Below are 14,723 nucleotides of genomic sequence, written 5' to 3' on the forward strand. Positions count from 1 at the left end.
GAGCAGGGTCCTTGAAGAAGAGCTATTGGCTACTCACACTTAGAAGAAAGTGAGAATGCTTAAAAATTCAAATTGCAAATAAGTTGGCTTTCTGAAGCCTAGTTACCATTTAGTGGTCTCTTGTTGACTCATGCAAATATATATACATGTATAAGATAGTGTGGTGTAATTTTCCAGTTTTTGCTAACACTTCCTTGATAGCTCATATATATGTGGTTGCCATTTCTGCCAGGTCTTGTTGAAATGAAGAAGTTTTTCCCTGTTGACTCATATTTGCATACATATGTTGTAGCCTGAGGGAGTTGTGGCTGTTATTTCTAACTAGTCTCCCTAACATGTAGAAGTTTCTGTGTTGGCTCATATATACATTTATACATGCATAAAATAATAGGGTGTGATTATAGGAAAATTTAGCAGCTATTTCTTTCAGGTCTTGGCATCACACTTAAATCTCCTTCATTGGTTCAGACACACACTTACACACAAATTATATATATAATTATATATATATGGATGAAGATGTGAAGGAATTGGTGCATACATTATATATATATATATAATGTGTGTGTGTGTGTATGCTGTAATGTGTATTTCCTCCAAGAAGATTTTCGGTTGGTCGTGCAACAATTTATGCACCAATTCCTTCACATCTTCATCCATAGGAAATCAACAACCTTGTAAACCATCTTTGACGGGTTCAAAGATATGACAGTCAGAAGGGACGAGATCTGGGCTGTAGGCAGGGTGTTCCGGCACCTCAAAACCCAATTGGTTAATGGTTTCAACAGTTTGGGCGACCGTGCTTTGTCATGCAAGGACAAAATTTTTTTTGACAATAGGCTTTAGCGTTTGGTGCGAGTTGCTGGGTTCAGTTTGTTGGTGAGCAAAGCACTATCTTGCACTGTTGATTGTATACCCCTTTTCCAAGTAGTCTTCCAGTATAGGCCCTTTTGAGTCCCAAGAAAGGGTTAGCATCACTGTTCCCACAGAAGACTGAATCTCGAATTACTTTGTCGCTGGTGAGCCAGGATGTTTCCACTCCATATTCTGTCTTTTGGATTCTGCTTCTTAATGATGGATCCACATTTCATCTCCTGTGACTATTCTGCTCAAAAATTCCTTGCCCTCATTGTTGTAGCGATCGAATAAACGTTGGCAGACCTCAAGATGTTTGTGCTTGTGCTCTGCAGCAAGCTCTCTTGGCACTCATCTTGCACAGACTTTATGGAAGCTGAGCTCATCGTGGATAATTTGATAGGCAGAACCATGACTTATCTGTAGAGAACAAGCTACCTCATCGATAATAACTTGCCGGTTCACCATTACCATCTCTTGAGTTTGCTGAATCTTTTCATCAGTGGTGGAGGTTGATGGGTGTCCCTGTATTGTGCTAAAAGCCTCCAATGAATTTCAGCACCTGACACACCTTCCAACCAGAGAAATTGGATCACTACTCTTTGTTCTTCTTTGGTGCACATTGCTAGTAGAGCAGCCATGCTTACAATGTAAAGCCAGAAAGAAAAATGATGTGATCAGGCTCAAATTTCGATCATGTGACCACAATAGTACCAACTATAAGCATGCATAAGCAGAAAGCAGTGTGGCAATAATAAAGATATGCTATGGCAATTTTTGACTTCCCCTTGTACATATATGACACTTATCAGATTTTTAAAGTCAGGTTATGAAAGTTACAGAGAGGGTCATAGCCCAACTAATTAGGGAGCGAATCAATTTAGATGAGCTGCAGTTTGGGTTCGTGCCAGGTAAAAGCACTACTGATGCCTTATTTCTAGTGAGACAGTTGCAGGAGAAATACCTAGCTAAGGATAAACCTCTGTACCTGGCTTTCGTTGACATGGAGAAAGCCTTTGACAGGGTCCCCCGATCCCTTATCTGGTGGTCAATGAGGAAACTTGGGATAGAAGAATGGTTAGTGAAAGCTGTGCGAGCCATGTACAGAGATGCTGCCAGTAAGGTGAGGGTTGGAAATGAGTACAGCAATGAATTCCGGGTAGAGGTAGGGGTCCACCAAGGTTCCGTCCTCAGCCCCCTCTTATTTACCATAGTCCTCCAGGCAATCACAGAGGAGTTCAAGACAGGTTGCCCCTGGGAGCTCCTCTATGCTGATGACCTTGCCCTAATTGCGGAGTCACTATCAGAACTAGAGGAGAAGTTTCAGGTGTGGAAGCAAGGTCTAGAATTGAAGGGCCTTAGAGTCAACCTAGCTAAAACCAAAATCCTAATAAGTAGGAAGGTAGATAAAACACAAACCCCTTCAGGTAGATGGCCCTGCTCAGTATGTAGAAAAGGAGTAGGTAGTAACTCTATAAGATGTACCCGGTGCAAGCTATGGACACATAAGAGGTGCAGCAACATCAAAGGCAGGTTAACTAGGAAGTTAGTTTTTGTTTGTGGCAGATGTTCAGGTGCAATAAAGACTGCAAACAAACAGGAAACAACTTCTATCTCATTCCAGGGTGAAAAACTAGAGGTAGTCGATAGCTTCCGCTATCTGGGCGACCAAGTTAGTAGTGGGGGTGGGTGCGCTGAAAGTGTAGCTGCTAGAATAAGAATAGCCTGGGCAAAGTTTAGAGAGCTCTTACCCCTGCTGGCGACAAAGGGACTCTCACTCAGAGTAAAAGGCAGACTGTATGACGCATGCGTACGAACAACCATGCTACATGGCAGTGAAACATGGGCTGTAACTGCTGAGGACATACGTAAGCTCGCAAGGAATGAAGCCAGTATGCTCCGTTGGATGTGTAATGTCAATGTGAATACCCGTCAGAGTGTAAGTATCTTGAGAGAAAAGCTGAACATTAGAAGCATCAGTTGTGGCATGCAAGAGAGACGATTGCGCTGGTATGGACATGTGGTGAGAATGGAGGAGGATAGCTGCGTGAAAAAGTGCCACACCCTAACAGTTGAGGGAACCCGTGGAAGAGGTAGGCCCAGGAAGACCTGGGCTGAGGTGGTGAGGCAAGACCTTCGTACATTGGGCCTCACCGAGGCGATGACTACTGACCGAGACCTTTGGAAATGTGCTGTGCGTGAGAAGACCCGGCAAGCCAAGTAAGATCGTTGCAAGTGCCCCTGGACTGGTTCTTGTGCGGGTGGCACATGAGATGCACCATTTTGAGCGTGGCCGTTGCCAGTACCGCCTGACTGGCTCCTGTAGGATTTTCGAGCGAGATCGTTGCCAGTGCCCCTGGACTGGCTTGTGAGGGTGGTACATAAAAGACACCATTTCGAGCGTGGCCGTTTTCGTGCAGGTGACACGTAAAAGCACCCACTACACTCTCTGAGTGGTTGGCGTTAGGAAGGGCATCCAGCTGTAGAAACTCTGCCAAATCAGACTGGAGCCTGGTGTTGCCATCCGGTTTCACCAGTCCTCAGTCAAATCGTCCAACCCATGCTAGCATGGAAGGCGGACGTTAAACGATGATGATGATGATGATGATGACTTTGAGGTAGATTTGGCTGCTGTTTCTAGCAGCTTACGATACCATGCTGTGGCTCCCTGCCTTTTTTTTTCCATCCTTTTTTACTGTCACTGCATATAACACTTCATTAGTTATATGATGTGTTGAAGCACTACATAGGTTATCAGTAGAAGATGAAAAATATATTTCAAAGAACTTTATTTTTTTGCACACGAATGGAATCTACAAAGTTCAAAAGATGGAAATCTAATGACTGCTTAAAAAGGTTGTTCTGTGAAATAGTGATAAAAATGTAAACAAATCAATGTTATAATTCTCCTTCACTTTCTCTCTCTCTCTGTATTTTCTCTTGGTGTGTATCTCTCATTCTGTTCCACTGTTCTAGAGAGAGAGAGAGAGAGATAGAGAGAGAAATATTAAAGAGAGAAAGACTGAAGAAGAAAGATAAACAGTTTTATTTTGCCCAAACACATTTTAGAATCTCTCATTAGTAGTTCACACTACTACTTTTTTCCAACTGTATGCATTTCTACTTTTCTCTAATACAACTCCATTTCAACTCTGTCATTCCCTGACAGGCAGTTGTATGCGATTTGAGGGAGACGTCACTTTTATTTCTCAAATCATTAAAAAAATCTTCCCTGTGAGATGGCAATTAATAATATACATGCTTTTGTGGACGTTAGTTTTGTAGTTTCTGAATACAAGGCAAACATATGCATAAACCATTCATATTTATATAAATGAATAATAGACATCTTGGTCAAATCTTTGTTTGCAATATCTAAATATCTTTGTTTAACTCATGGTATTAAAATCTCATTCTATTTGACAACAATTAGTACAGCAAAGAAATGAGTGATATAACAATCTTAACATTCACCTTTTCTTGTTTCATAAAGCATTAAGGCTATAAAATTTATCTAAAAGCAAGAATAAATGCAACAGCTGGTGGTACATGGCCTACTTTACTGAATTTATTTACAAATACTTAGCCCTATTTTCACTACTTGGTACCAATTGCACAAAGCCTATTCTAAATTAGTATCATGATCATATTTAACAGTTTTTCTTGAATGTCTGCTTTATAAATGAGCTTTTCTTTGTATATTAACAATGTATATTCTTTCTCCTTTTTGACCAGCTCTGCATGCTGACTTTGTACTATTATTTTTTTTCATAGTTTACAAAGGTTTTACAATCAGTACATTATAATTTGAATTCTTTAGAACTGACAACAGACATGGTGTTGACATTACTGCAATTCTAAATACAATAGTAAATCTATACATTCTCTGGCATTTCTAGTTGAAATGAATATTATTAATTTGATATCATTATTAAATAATGTGATCACTGATTATAAAATTAGAACAGTACTGTCACCTTGTATATCCATTTTGACAATAGGCACAGACATGGGTATATGATAAAGGAGCTTGTTTTGTAATCACATAGTTCTGGGTTCAGTCTCACTGTGCAGCATCTTAAGCAAGTGTCTTCTGCTATAGCTTCAAGTTGACTGAAGTCATGTGAGTGAAATTGGGTTGATGGTTATGTGCTATAACTGTTCTTGAGTGGTAAACCTATTTTCTTCCCCTACCCTCTCAAAGTCCCTGCTTGTAAAACTTAACATGCTTAGAGGATCTCAGTAAAAATAAAGTTATTGCTCTTAACATCAAGTCTTCATATCTAACATGAATAAAGGAAAGCTATTTTTTATATGGATTCCATAATCTACTCATCTGAAGGGAAAAGTATCATCAAATTAGTCCATATATGTGTCAATGGGTTTTTCTTTGACTCTCATTCTATCAGTTCAGTGTAACTCAAGGTTTTGTTATGGCTGCCACAGATTTTCATCTTTACTCTTCCTGTTACCAATTAGCCACACAGATGGTACTGAAAATACACTATAGACATCTCTTGACCAAACATGTAGTATTTCAATGAACAGAGACTTTGGAAGCAACCTTGATAGAAAATTCAACAGCATCACCATGGTCATTACTCTTACCAAGCAGATACACCTATAACATTCTCCTAATGGGTACATAAGAAACAGTTAAAACCTCCTCGTACTCTATAAATGCTATGTTTCCATTTCTGTGATGACTTATCATGTGGTCATACAACTATAATATGGCAAGGATTGCACCCTCAAGAAAGGTTTTCTCTTGTGGGATGGAAATATTTCAACTCTAAATACTGGCAGACCTTTTAAGGTAGAAGTGTACTTTCTGCATCTGGGATGGAAAAGAAAGAAAATTCATTCAACTGATAGCACTACCCTTCAGTCCACTTACATATGTTGTGTCCTCCTTTTGTCTTTGCTACTTTGAACTTGCAAACTATACTAAACATACTTTAATCTGTTTAATGCATTTACTGCTCATCTTATTATCCCAATTATTTTACTCATATCCATACTCTAACCCATCAATTTATGAAAGTTTCAGCAGCCTGGGAGGATCTTTAACAGGCTGTTGACATTGCTTCACTCTTTTAGTAAAAACAGTTTGCTTTCATGTTAAGGGAATACTGAGTAGATGGGCTCAAATTATAGGTTAAGCAACTAGTATTGGCTTAAATTTGAAATACTAACAAACTTACAGAGCATATTCCTACCTTTATGTGGTAAAGTGAATGTAAAATACAGAGACTAGTTTTTGCAAATGTCTTCAATCGTTGGCTACATTTGTTTTTTGATGAAGAGAAATAAAGACCTCCCTTATAAAATTTGATAGAGCAGAAATATGTTCAAAGGCATTCCAACTTTGACCTTCCCATATTTTTATATATCCAGCACTACAGTATTCAGTGTGTCAAGTCCTTTAAAAGAGTAAGGTTTTTGTTTTAATTGCAGATGATTTTTGAATAAAGGATAGCTATATGATATTCATGTACTCAATTCTCACGGACACATCTAGATGAAATATTTCTTTATCTTACTTTGGATTTTCCAAATAGCTATTCTTTTACTTGTTTCAATCATTTGACTGCGGCCATGCTGGGGCACTACCTTTAGTCGAGCAAATCGACCCCAGGACTTATTCTTTGTAAGCCTGGTACTTATTCTATTGGTCTCTTTTGCCAAACTGCTAAGTTACAAGGACATAAACATACCAGCATTGGTTGTCAAGCGATGTTGGAGGAACAAACACAAACACACAAATATATATATCTATCTATATATATATATATATATATATATACATACGGCTTCTTTCAGTTTCTGTCTACCAAATCCACTCACAAGGCTTTGGTTGGCCTGAGGCTATAGTAGAAGACACTTACTGAAGGTGCCACACAGTGGGACTGAACCCGGAACCATGTGGTTGGTAAGCAAACTACTTAACCACACAACCACTCCTGCACCTATCTGCACTATATTTGCATTGGTATTAACTGTTTCAATGAATGATCACCCCTTGTTTGTTTGCATTTAAAGGAAAAGCAAGACGTCTTAAACAAGCAAAAGAAGAAGCACAAGCAGAAATTGAAAGTTTCCGTGCAGAGTCTGACTCGAAATACAAGGAATATGAGAACAAGGTTAGTGATGTATATGTTTGTATGTTTGATAACTGTATTCATAATAAATTTTCAAATAATTTGGGATTTATTGCTTAAAGTGGATGGAACCTGTAGAAGGAGACCCAGGAAGACATGGAATGAAGTAGTGAGGCCTGATCTCAAGATGTTGAGCCTCACAGAGATGACAATAAACTGAAATGTCTGGTGATATGAGGTTCTTGAGAAAACCCGCTTACCTCAGCAAAACTGAATTCTTAAAGCTCTGTGATTCATGTGCTCTCCACCCACATGTTACATTAACCTCTCCCCACCAAAATAAACTACATATCATGCACTGCACTTGTCTGTCCCCCCACCTACTCCTATAGCTTTGTCTTCTCTTTCTCTCTCCTGTCCTCCCCCTGCCAACTGTATCATTGCTGTCCTACTACTCCCCTATATACCTGTTTTCACTGCATTCTCTTTCCCCTCTCCTTTCTCCCACTCTCTTTTTGCACTCTCATAAACTCCCTGCTCACTCACTCAATCCAGTCCTCTGTACCACTCCACTTCATTCATCTCCTTGTACCTTAAAGGTAATCCCTGGCACATTTTCACTACTATATACTCTCTCTCTCACTCCAACTGGGTTAGCCATGTATCTCCTCTATTACAAGGCACCTGTTTCTGTCCCTCTATCATAGTTTAATTTCTCATTGCCTGGTACAAAGTCACCTCCCTCAATACCACTCCTCATCTCAATTGAGGTGTCTTCATCTTGCAAGTTACTTGGTAACCTTGCTGGTGTCACTTAAAATGTACCCAGTACACTCTATATCTAGCTATAGAAACCATGCCAAAGCAGGCAATAGAGCTTGGTGCAATCCTCTGGCTTACCAGCTTCTGTCAAACTATCCAACTCACATGCCAAGATGGAAAATGAATGTTAAATGATGATAATGATGTTTACTTCTCTAAAATGGTTAAAAATAGAAAATGGCTAGAGCAAAATTGCAACTTGGTTTTGTACAAGTGCATAGGTTAAATAGAGCCATACTGCCATAACTATTCCGTTATCTAATTCATGATGAGCAAGCTTAACATAAATCTGTGACTAATGAAATCATGGGTTTATGTATGATACAAGTTTAGCAAGACAAAGAAAGGTTGAAACTACTTGTAAAATAGAACATAGGAAATAAATTGTGGGAAAACTGTTTAATGAATACAAGAAGCGAATTTCCCCTGATAGAATTTACATTTTTCCCTCTTATAATCAAAATTGTAATATGGCTATTTTACAAACATAAGGGTGTGAATTTCATATATGTAAATTTGATAATCAATATTAATGAACTGAATCGAACTTATAAATTTCTGACACATGATCCCAAGACTGTGGCATAACAGATGAGAGCATTAAAGTTTTGTGCTTAAAATATAGATTTCTTATTTATATGTAAAAATATAACACTTGAAGACAAGATACACCAATAAAGATTTAAAGTAGATAGAAGCAAAAATGGTATTTAACATATCTAATGAATTTTTACAATATCAGATTTCTTCATGAAAAAAGGAAAATTACATTTGAAATTAAGACATTCACATTCTTTTATTTACTCACAATTTCTTTACTACAGAACTCTTAGAATAAATGCTTTTATAAATATAATTATTTTTTCCTTATTTCAGGTTCTTGGTTCACGAGGTGATATGGAACAAAGTATTCAAGATAGCACTCAACGGAAAATAGTAGATCTTAACAACATGGTGAAGAAGAATAGAGAATATGGTTTGAAGAAACTTCTAGATATGGTGTATGATATTAAACCAGAGTTACATCAAAATTTTAAATCCTTGTAAAATTGGTCTATTGTCATGCAATTTATTATATAAATTATACTGGATATTATCTTAGTTACCGTATATGTTATAAAATTGGTGATAGGCTGAAATCAAAAGCCCAGACACTTAAATTGGCTAGGGCACAGAAGAATCATCATGAACATTTTCAACATTTCCATATGCTACCCATTCTTGCAAAAGATGAAGTATGCACAGTTCAATTAACCAGCAAAGTTGCATCTGTTAGAATTTGTCTGACGCAGACTGCTCTGCCAGAAATAAAGGAAAGAATGTTCTTTTTTTTTTTTTTCCAGTTCTTGACCATTATTTGTTTTTCATACTTCATTCATTTCTGGTAGTTTTAAGTCTTCACTAAAAGTGATTCTGAATGCTGTAATTTTTGTTATCCCATCAGTTTGATAGGAGTGTAAATTTTGAGTTATATCAGCTATATGGGCAATTTAGAAAAAGTAAGACACTATTGGACTTACATTTGACTTGTTTCAAGAAAATTAAAAGAAAAATGAAATATCTTTCACAATTTTTGTTCTTAATTCATTTTGTCTATTGTTGACTGTAATATATAATGAGTCTAAACTTAACTTTCAGCTCCTGCTTTAATGTGATTCTTCTGCAATAATAGTTAATGATTAGATCTAAATGGGCAGTTTTACGAAAATCTGTTTATCTATAAGTTTACAAACCCAGGTTTGGTTCACAAAAAGTTATGTTCTTAGCCTGTTTGTATTAGTAAACTGATTGTGAGTCTATGTTGTTTTATGGTTCTGATTGATATCTCAACAAAGTCAATTTAACCTTTCACTCATCACCCAATAGTCTCAGTCAAGTAAACCTATAAACATATTACAGCTATGACCATTCCATCTGTTTTTGTATATCTAAGATGCTTCATTGAGATGATACAGTGATGAATTTAGCTGCTTGCTCTAGCAGATGCATAGAGTATTGTCTCCCTGGTTCAAATAGCATCAGTAATTTTAAGGAGTCATCTACTTCAGTCTTTTAGTAGTAGTTTCTGAAATAGATACCTTTTGAGTTACCACTATATTTTATGCAAAATGAGTTTGTAGCACTTTGTTAAATTTACAAATGTCTTTAGGTTGGTACATCACATTTGTGAAAATAATGTTTTGCAATTGAATATGGCTGGGGTGGGATAATAGTTTTTTTTTTATCTGTTTACTTGTTTCAGTCATTGGATTGCAGTCATGATGGGGCACTACCTTGAAGGGGTTCAATCACTCAAACAAACCAACCCCAGTACTTATTTTTTTAGTCTGATATTTATTCTGTTGGTTTCTTTTGCTGAACCATTAAGTTATGCGAACATATACAATTCAACACCAGTTGTCAAGTGGTTGGAAGACAGACACAAATATATCAGGTCATCCCATAAGTTCTGTCCGAATTTTGAATAAAGAAAACAAGTGATCAAATGTTATATTTAATTGAAATTTAATCATCAATGTACTTTCCCTGATTATCTATGACTTCCTTCCATCTATTTACAAGCTTTTTAATCCCATCAATGTAAAACTCTTTTGGTTTCAAAGCAAAGAACTTTGAAATGTCAGTTTCGACCTCCTCCTGGCTTGCAAAAGTTATGTCCCCCAAATGATTCTGTAAACTATGAAACAAATGGTAGTCTGAAGGAGCAAGGTTGGGAGAATATGGTGGATGAGGAAGTTTTTCCCAATGGATTACTGACTGGCTGTGGACAAGTGCATCATTTTACATTTTAGGAGGAAAGAACCTGGATAGAATTTACTGTTCCCTCCACAACAACTTTAAGAAATCTACTGTTGAATGTGACCTAGGCATTGCTGTTAACAAAGATCTGTGTTGGGTGAACCACATTTCTAAAATTGTCAAGAGTTGAAGTTGCTTACCAGCTACTACTTAAAGTTATATATAGCTATGGTATGTCCACAGTTTGCATCTGTCTTGTACAGAATATCAAAGCTGTTCACGAATATTTTGAATGCCTTGCTGCTCTAGACATTAACACACTAAAGCTGTGGTTCTTAACCACTTTTTTTTTGTAGTGCTCCCTTTTAAGTAGTTATGCCTAGCACCCACTTAAGGGGTGAGTGAGCTATCACAACTAAACTAACTTAACATGGGTGATAAAACAATTAATAAAGGCAAAAGTTGTAAATTTACTTTATACATTGCAAATTAATGACTTCCTTCTGCCTGATGAGATCTCATTTTATTTTAATAGCCATTAATAATTTTGAGATATTTTAACAAATCCAGATACTCTGAATATGTAGTGCAGTAAAGGTTGGGGAAAAAAGTGATTAATTTTATAATTTTAGTCCATTTCTCTTTTATAATAACCTGCTTGAAATAAAAGCAAGCTAAATTTGAAAAAAAGGTCCCTTGCATCTAAAAGCCTGATGTTGTCTGTAAAATAATTCTAATGCAGACACAGACAAACTTTTTCAGAAGCAGGCCGCACAAAACATGGCTCATCATCAGGTGAACTGAATGAGATATAGCTCATCATCAAGTGGATCACACGACACATGGTTCATCATCAGGTGGGCTGCATGATATATGACTCATCATCAGGTGGTCCACACTACTAAAATTTTCCACGTAATTTTTTGCTAGATGTGTCAGTCAGGAAGTCCAATAACTATTGTAAGAGTAATGTCCCTTTACTTGCAATTGACAAACAAAATCAAACTAGGTCATCCTGATTCAATGAGAAAGAGCCTTAACATGGTCATGACCTGCTAAACATAGCACCTAAATTATCCTCATCAGGAGTTAAGCAACAACAGCCTAGTCTTGTGCATTCAGAATAAGTATTACAGCTGTTAGATAAACAACCCAGATGGTTTTAAGTTACACCGTCATGTTATGCATATGATCTCATTCTCAACCTGGATTTAAGACTATGGTCTATAAGTAGGGGTCGCCAAACTACAGCCTACGAGGTCAGTTCATCCGGCCCACTGCCGCACTGTACCTTTCGTATAAGTACCTGCAGATGAGAGTTCATTTGCCTCTGATATGTCATCAGTGTTTGGAACAACTTGTTTGTGAGCAAACATTCTCAAAAAGAAGTTTGTGAAGTCAGCACATTGAAGAGTTAGACTGATGAACATTTGAAAGCAATTCTCTTGGGTGGATACAGCAATTCCAAAGCAAACACTGATGATATTTTAAAAGCTAAACAAGTTTCACTAACTTTTTTTGCTGCTTAGTTTGAGATTCGGATATGTGCACATTGGGTGTGATATAACTATCTTATTGCTAACATTACCTTCTTTGGTAACTTTTTAGTAAATAAATATGTTGTCTTTATTTTTTGTGTTTTCACTGTATTGTAATGAACAAAATAGTTATGTGACTCACACTGATCATTCTCTCAGTTATTTGGCCTGCTGTAAAAAAAGTTTGGTCCTAAAATATGGCAATGTTTACATTCCTAGTTTTTAGCCCCAGGTCAGCTCAAATCAATCAAAGCTGTGACCACTGTCCTTCGTAATTAGAAAAGAAAACTATTTAGGATTACATTTTAATGGCTTTTTTCCCCTTAAGATAGTAGGGTTTAATTTTGGCTGCTATTTCTAGTTTGTAGAGTAACCACATATAGGTTTCCTTGGCTGGGCTATGCTCATTATAACATGACCTGCTCTAAGAAGGGCAGGCTCAGTTATAGAACATTTCCCTTAGGCATAGATGAGGCTGTGAGGTAAAGAAGCTCACTTCCCAACTATGTGGTCTAGGGTTCAGTCTGGTGTCTTCTACTACAGCCAGGCAGACCAAAGCCTTGTGAATGGATTTGATAGGTGGAAATTCAAAGCCTGTCACATGCACACAAGTGTGTGTGTATATATATATATATATCTTTTGTTTCAGTCATTTGCCTGCGGCCATATTGAAGCACCGCCTTTAGTCGAGCAAATTGACCACAGGACTTATTCTTTGTAAGCCTAGTACCTATTTTACCGGTCTCTCTTGCCAAACCGCTAGGTGATGGGGACGTAAACACACCAGCATTGGTTGTACAATGCATATATATATATATATATATATATATATATATACATATATATTATATATATATATATACATATATATTATATATATATACATATATATTATATATATATATACATATATACAACCTGTTGAAAGCCACCGACCAGATTTGTGGGTGGTGTAAGGTCCCCTCCCAACCCAGAGTAACGTGGTGGTGGAACAAGGAGGTAGACAGGGCTATTAGACAAAAGAAACAAGCTTGGAAGGACTGGAAGAACGGTGGTAGCAGGGAATTGTACCAATGTGCCAGAAGGGAGGCTAGGCGACAGGTTTATTTAGCCAGAGGGGAAGCAGATAAGGAAAGATTTGCCAATGTTCTGCGCCGTGAGGACCAAAGACTCGAGGTATTTCGGGTTGCAAGACAGTGTAGGAGAGAGAATAGTGATGTTGTAGGAGAGAAATGTGTTCGCATGGATGATGGTACGCTTGCATTAAATGAGGATGCAAAGAAAGAGGTCTGGAGATGCCACTACGATAGATTGCTTAATAAAGAGAATGAATGGGAGAAAGAGAGCCTGCCTTATGTCGACCCAATAGAGGGACCAGCTATCCGAGTTGATAGTACCAGGGTAGATAAAGCAATTAAGAGTATGAAGACCGGGAAAGCCCCCGGCCCATCAGGAATCACTGCAGAGATGCTCAAAATATCTGGCAGTGTTGGCTATAGCCTAGTCACCCGTATTACGAACCAGGTGATACACGAAGGAGTCATACCCTATGACTGGTGTAGCAGCATCATAGTCAACTGCTACAAAGGTAAAGGGGACGCTTTAGATACAAATAATTACAGAGGCATCAAGCTGTTAGATCAGGTTATGAAAGTTACAGAGAGGGTCATAGCCCAACTAATTAGGGAGCGAATCAATTTAGATGAGATGCAGTTTGGGTTCGTGCCAGGTAAAAGCACTACTGATGCCTTATTTCTAGTGAGACAGTTGCAAGAGAAATACCTAGCCAAGGATAAACCTCTGTACCTGGCTTTCGTTGACATGGAGAAAGCCTTTGACAGGGTCCCCCGATCCCTTATCTGGTGGTCAATGAGGAAACTTGGGATAGAAGAATGGCTAGTGAGAGCTGTGCGAGCCATGTACAGAGATGCGGCCAGTAAGGTGAGGGTTGGAAATGAGTACAGCAATGAATTCCGGGTAGAGGTAGGGGTCCACCAAGGTTCCGTCCTCAGCCCCCTATTATTTACCATAGTCCTCCAGGCAATCACAGAGGAGTTCAAGACAGGTTGCCCCTGGGAGCTCCTCTATGCTGATGACCTTGCCCTAATTGCGGAGTCACTATCAGAACTAGAGGAGAAGTTTCAGGTGTGGAAGCAAGGTCTAGAATTGAAGGGCCTTAGAGTCAACCTAGCTAAAACCAAAATCCTAATAAGTAGGAAGGTAGATAAAACACAAACCCCTTCAGGTAGATGGCCCTGCTCAGTATGTAGAAAAGGAGTAGGTAGTAACTCTATAAGATGTACCCGGTGCAAGCTATGGACACATAAGAGGTGCAGCAACATCAAAGGCAGGTTAACTAGCAAGTTAGTTTTTGTTTGTGGCAGATGTTCAGGTGCAATAAAGACTGCAAACAAACAGGAAACAACTTCTATCTCATTCCAGGGTGAAAAACTAGAGGTAGTCGATAGCTTCCGCTATCTGGGCGACCAAGTTAGTAGTGGGGGTGGGTGCGCTGAAAGTGTAGCTGCTAGAATAAGAATAGCCTGGGCAAAGTTTAGAGAGCTCTTACCCCTGCTGGCGACAAAGGGACTCTCACTCAGAGTAAAAGGCAGACTGTATGACGCATGCGTACGAACAACCATGCTACATGGCAGTGAAACATGGGCTG

The 14,723-nt window shown here is 38.2% G+C and overlaps 1 protein-coding gene across 1 annotated transcript in view; it reads left to right on the forward strand.

The window, feature by feature from the left end:
- LOC106878774 (V-type proton ATPase subunit G) overlaps positions 1-9,340 on the forward strand; it is an 18,959-nt gene extending 9,619 nt beyond the window's left edge. The window contains exons 2-3 of the mRNA XM_052976344.2: positions 6,898-6,998; positions 8,655-9,340. Coding sequence (XP_052832304.1) covers positions 6,898-6,998; positions 8,655-8,825 — 272 coding nt within the window. The 3' untranslated portion in view covers positions 8,826-9,340. The remainder of the gene's footprint in view (positions 1-6,897; positions 6,999-8,654) is intronic.
- Positions 9,341-14,723: the final 5,383 nt, after the last annotated feature.

Source organism: Octopus bimaculoides, chromosome 2 (assembly GCF_046866305.1).
Source record: "Octopus bimaculoides isolate indiv1 chromosome 2, ASM4686630v1, whole genome shotgun sequence".
NCBI classification, from domain to species: Eukaryota; Metazoa; Mollusca; class Cephalopoda; order Octopoda; family Octopodidae; genus Octopus; species Octopus bimaculoides.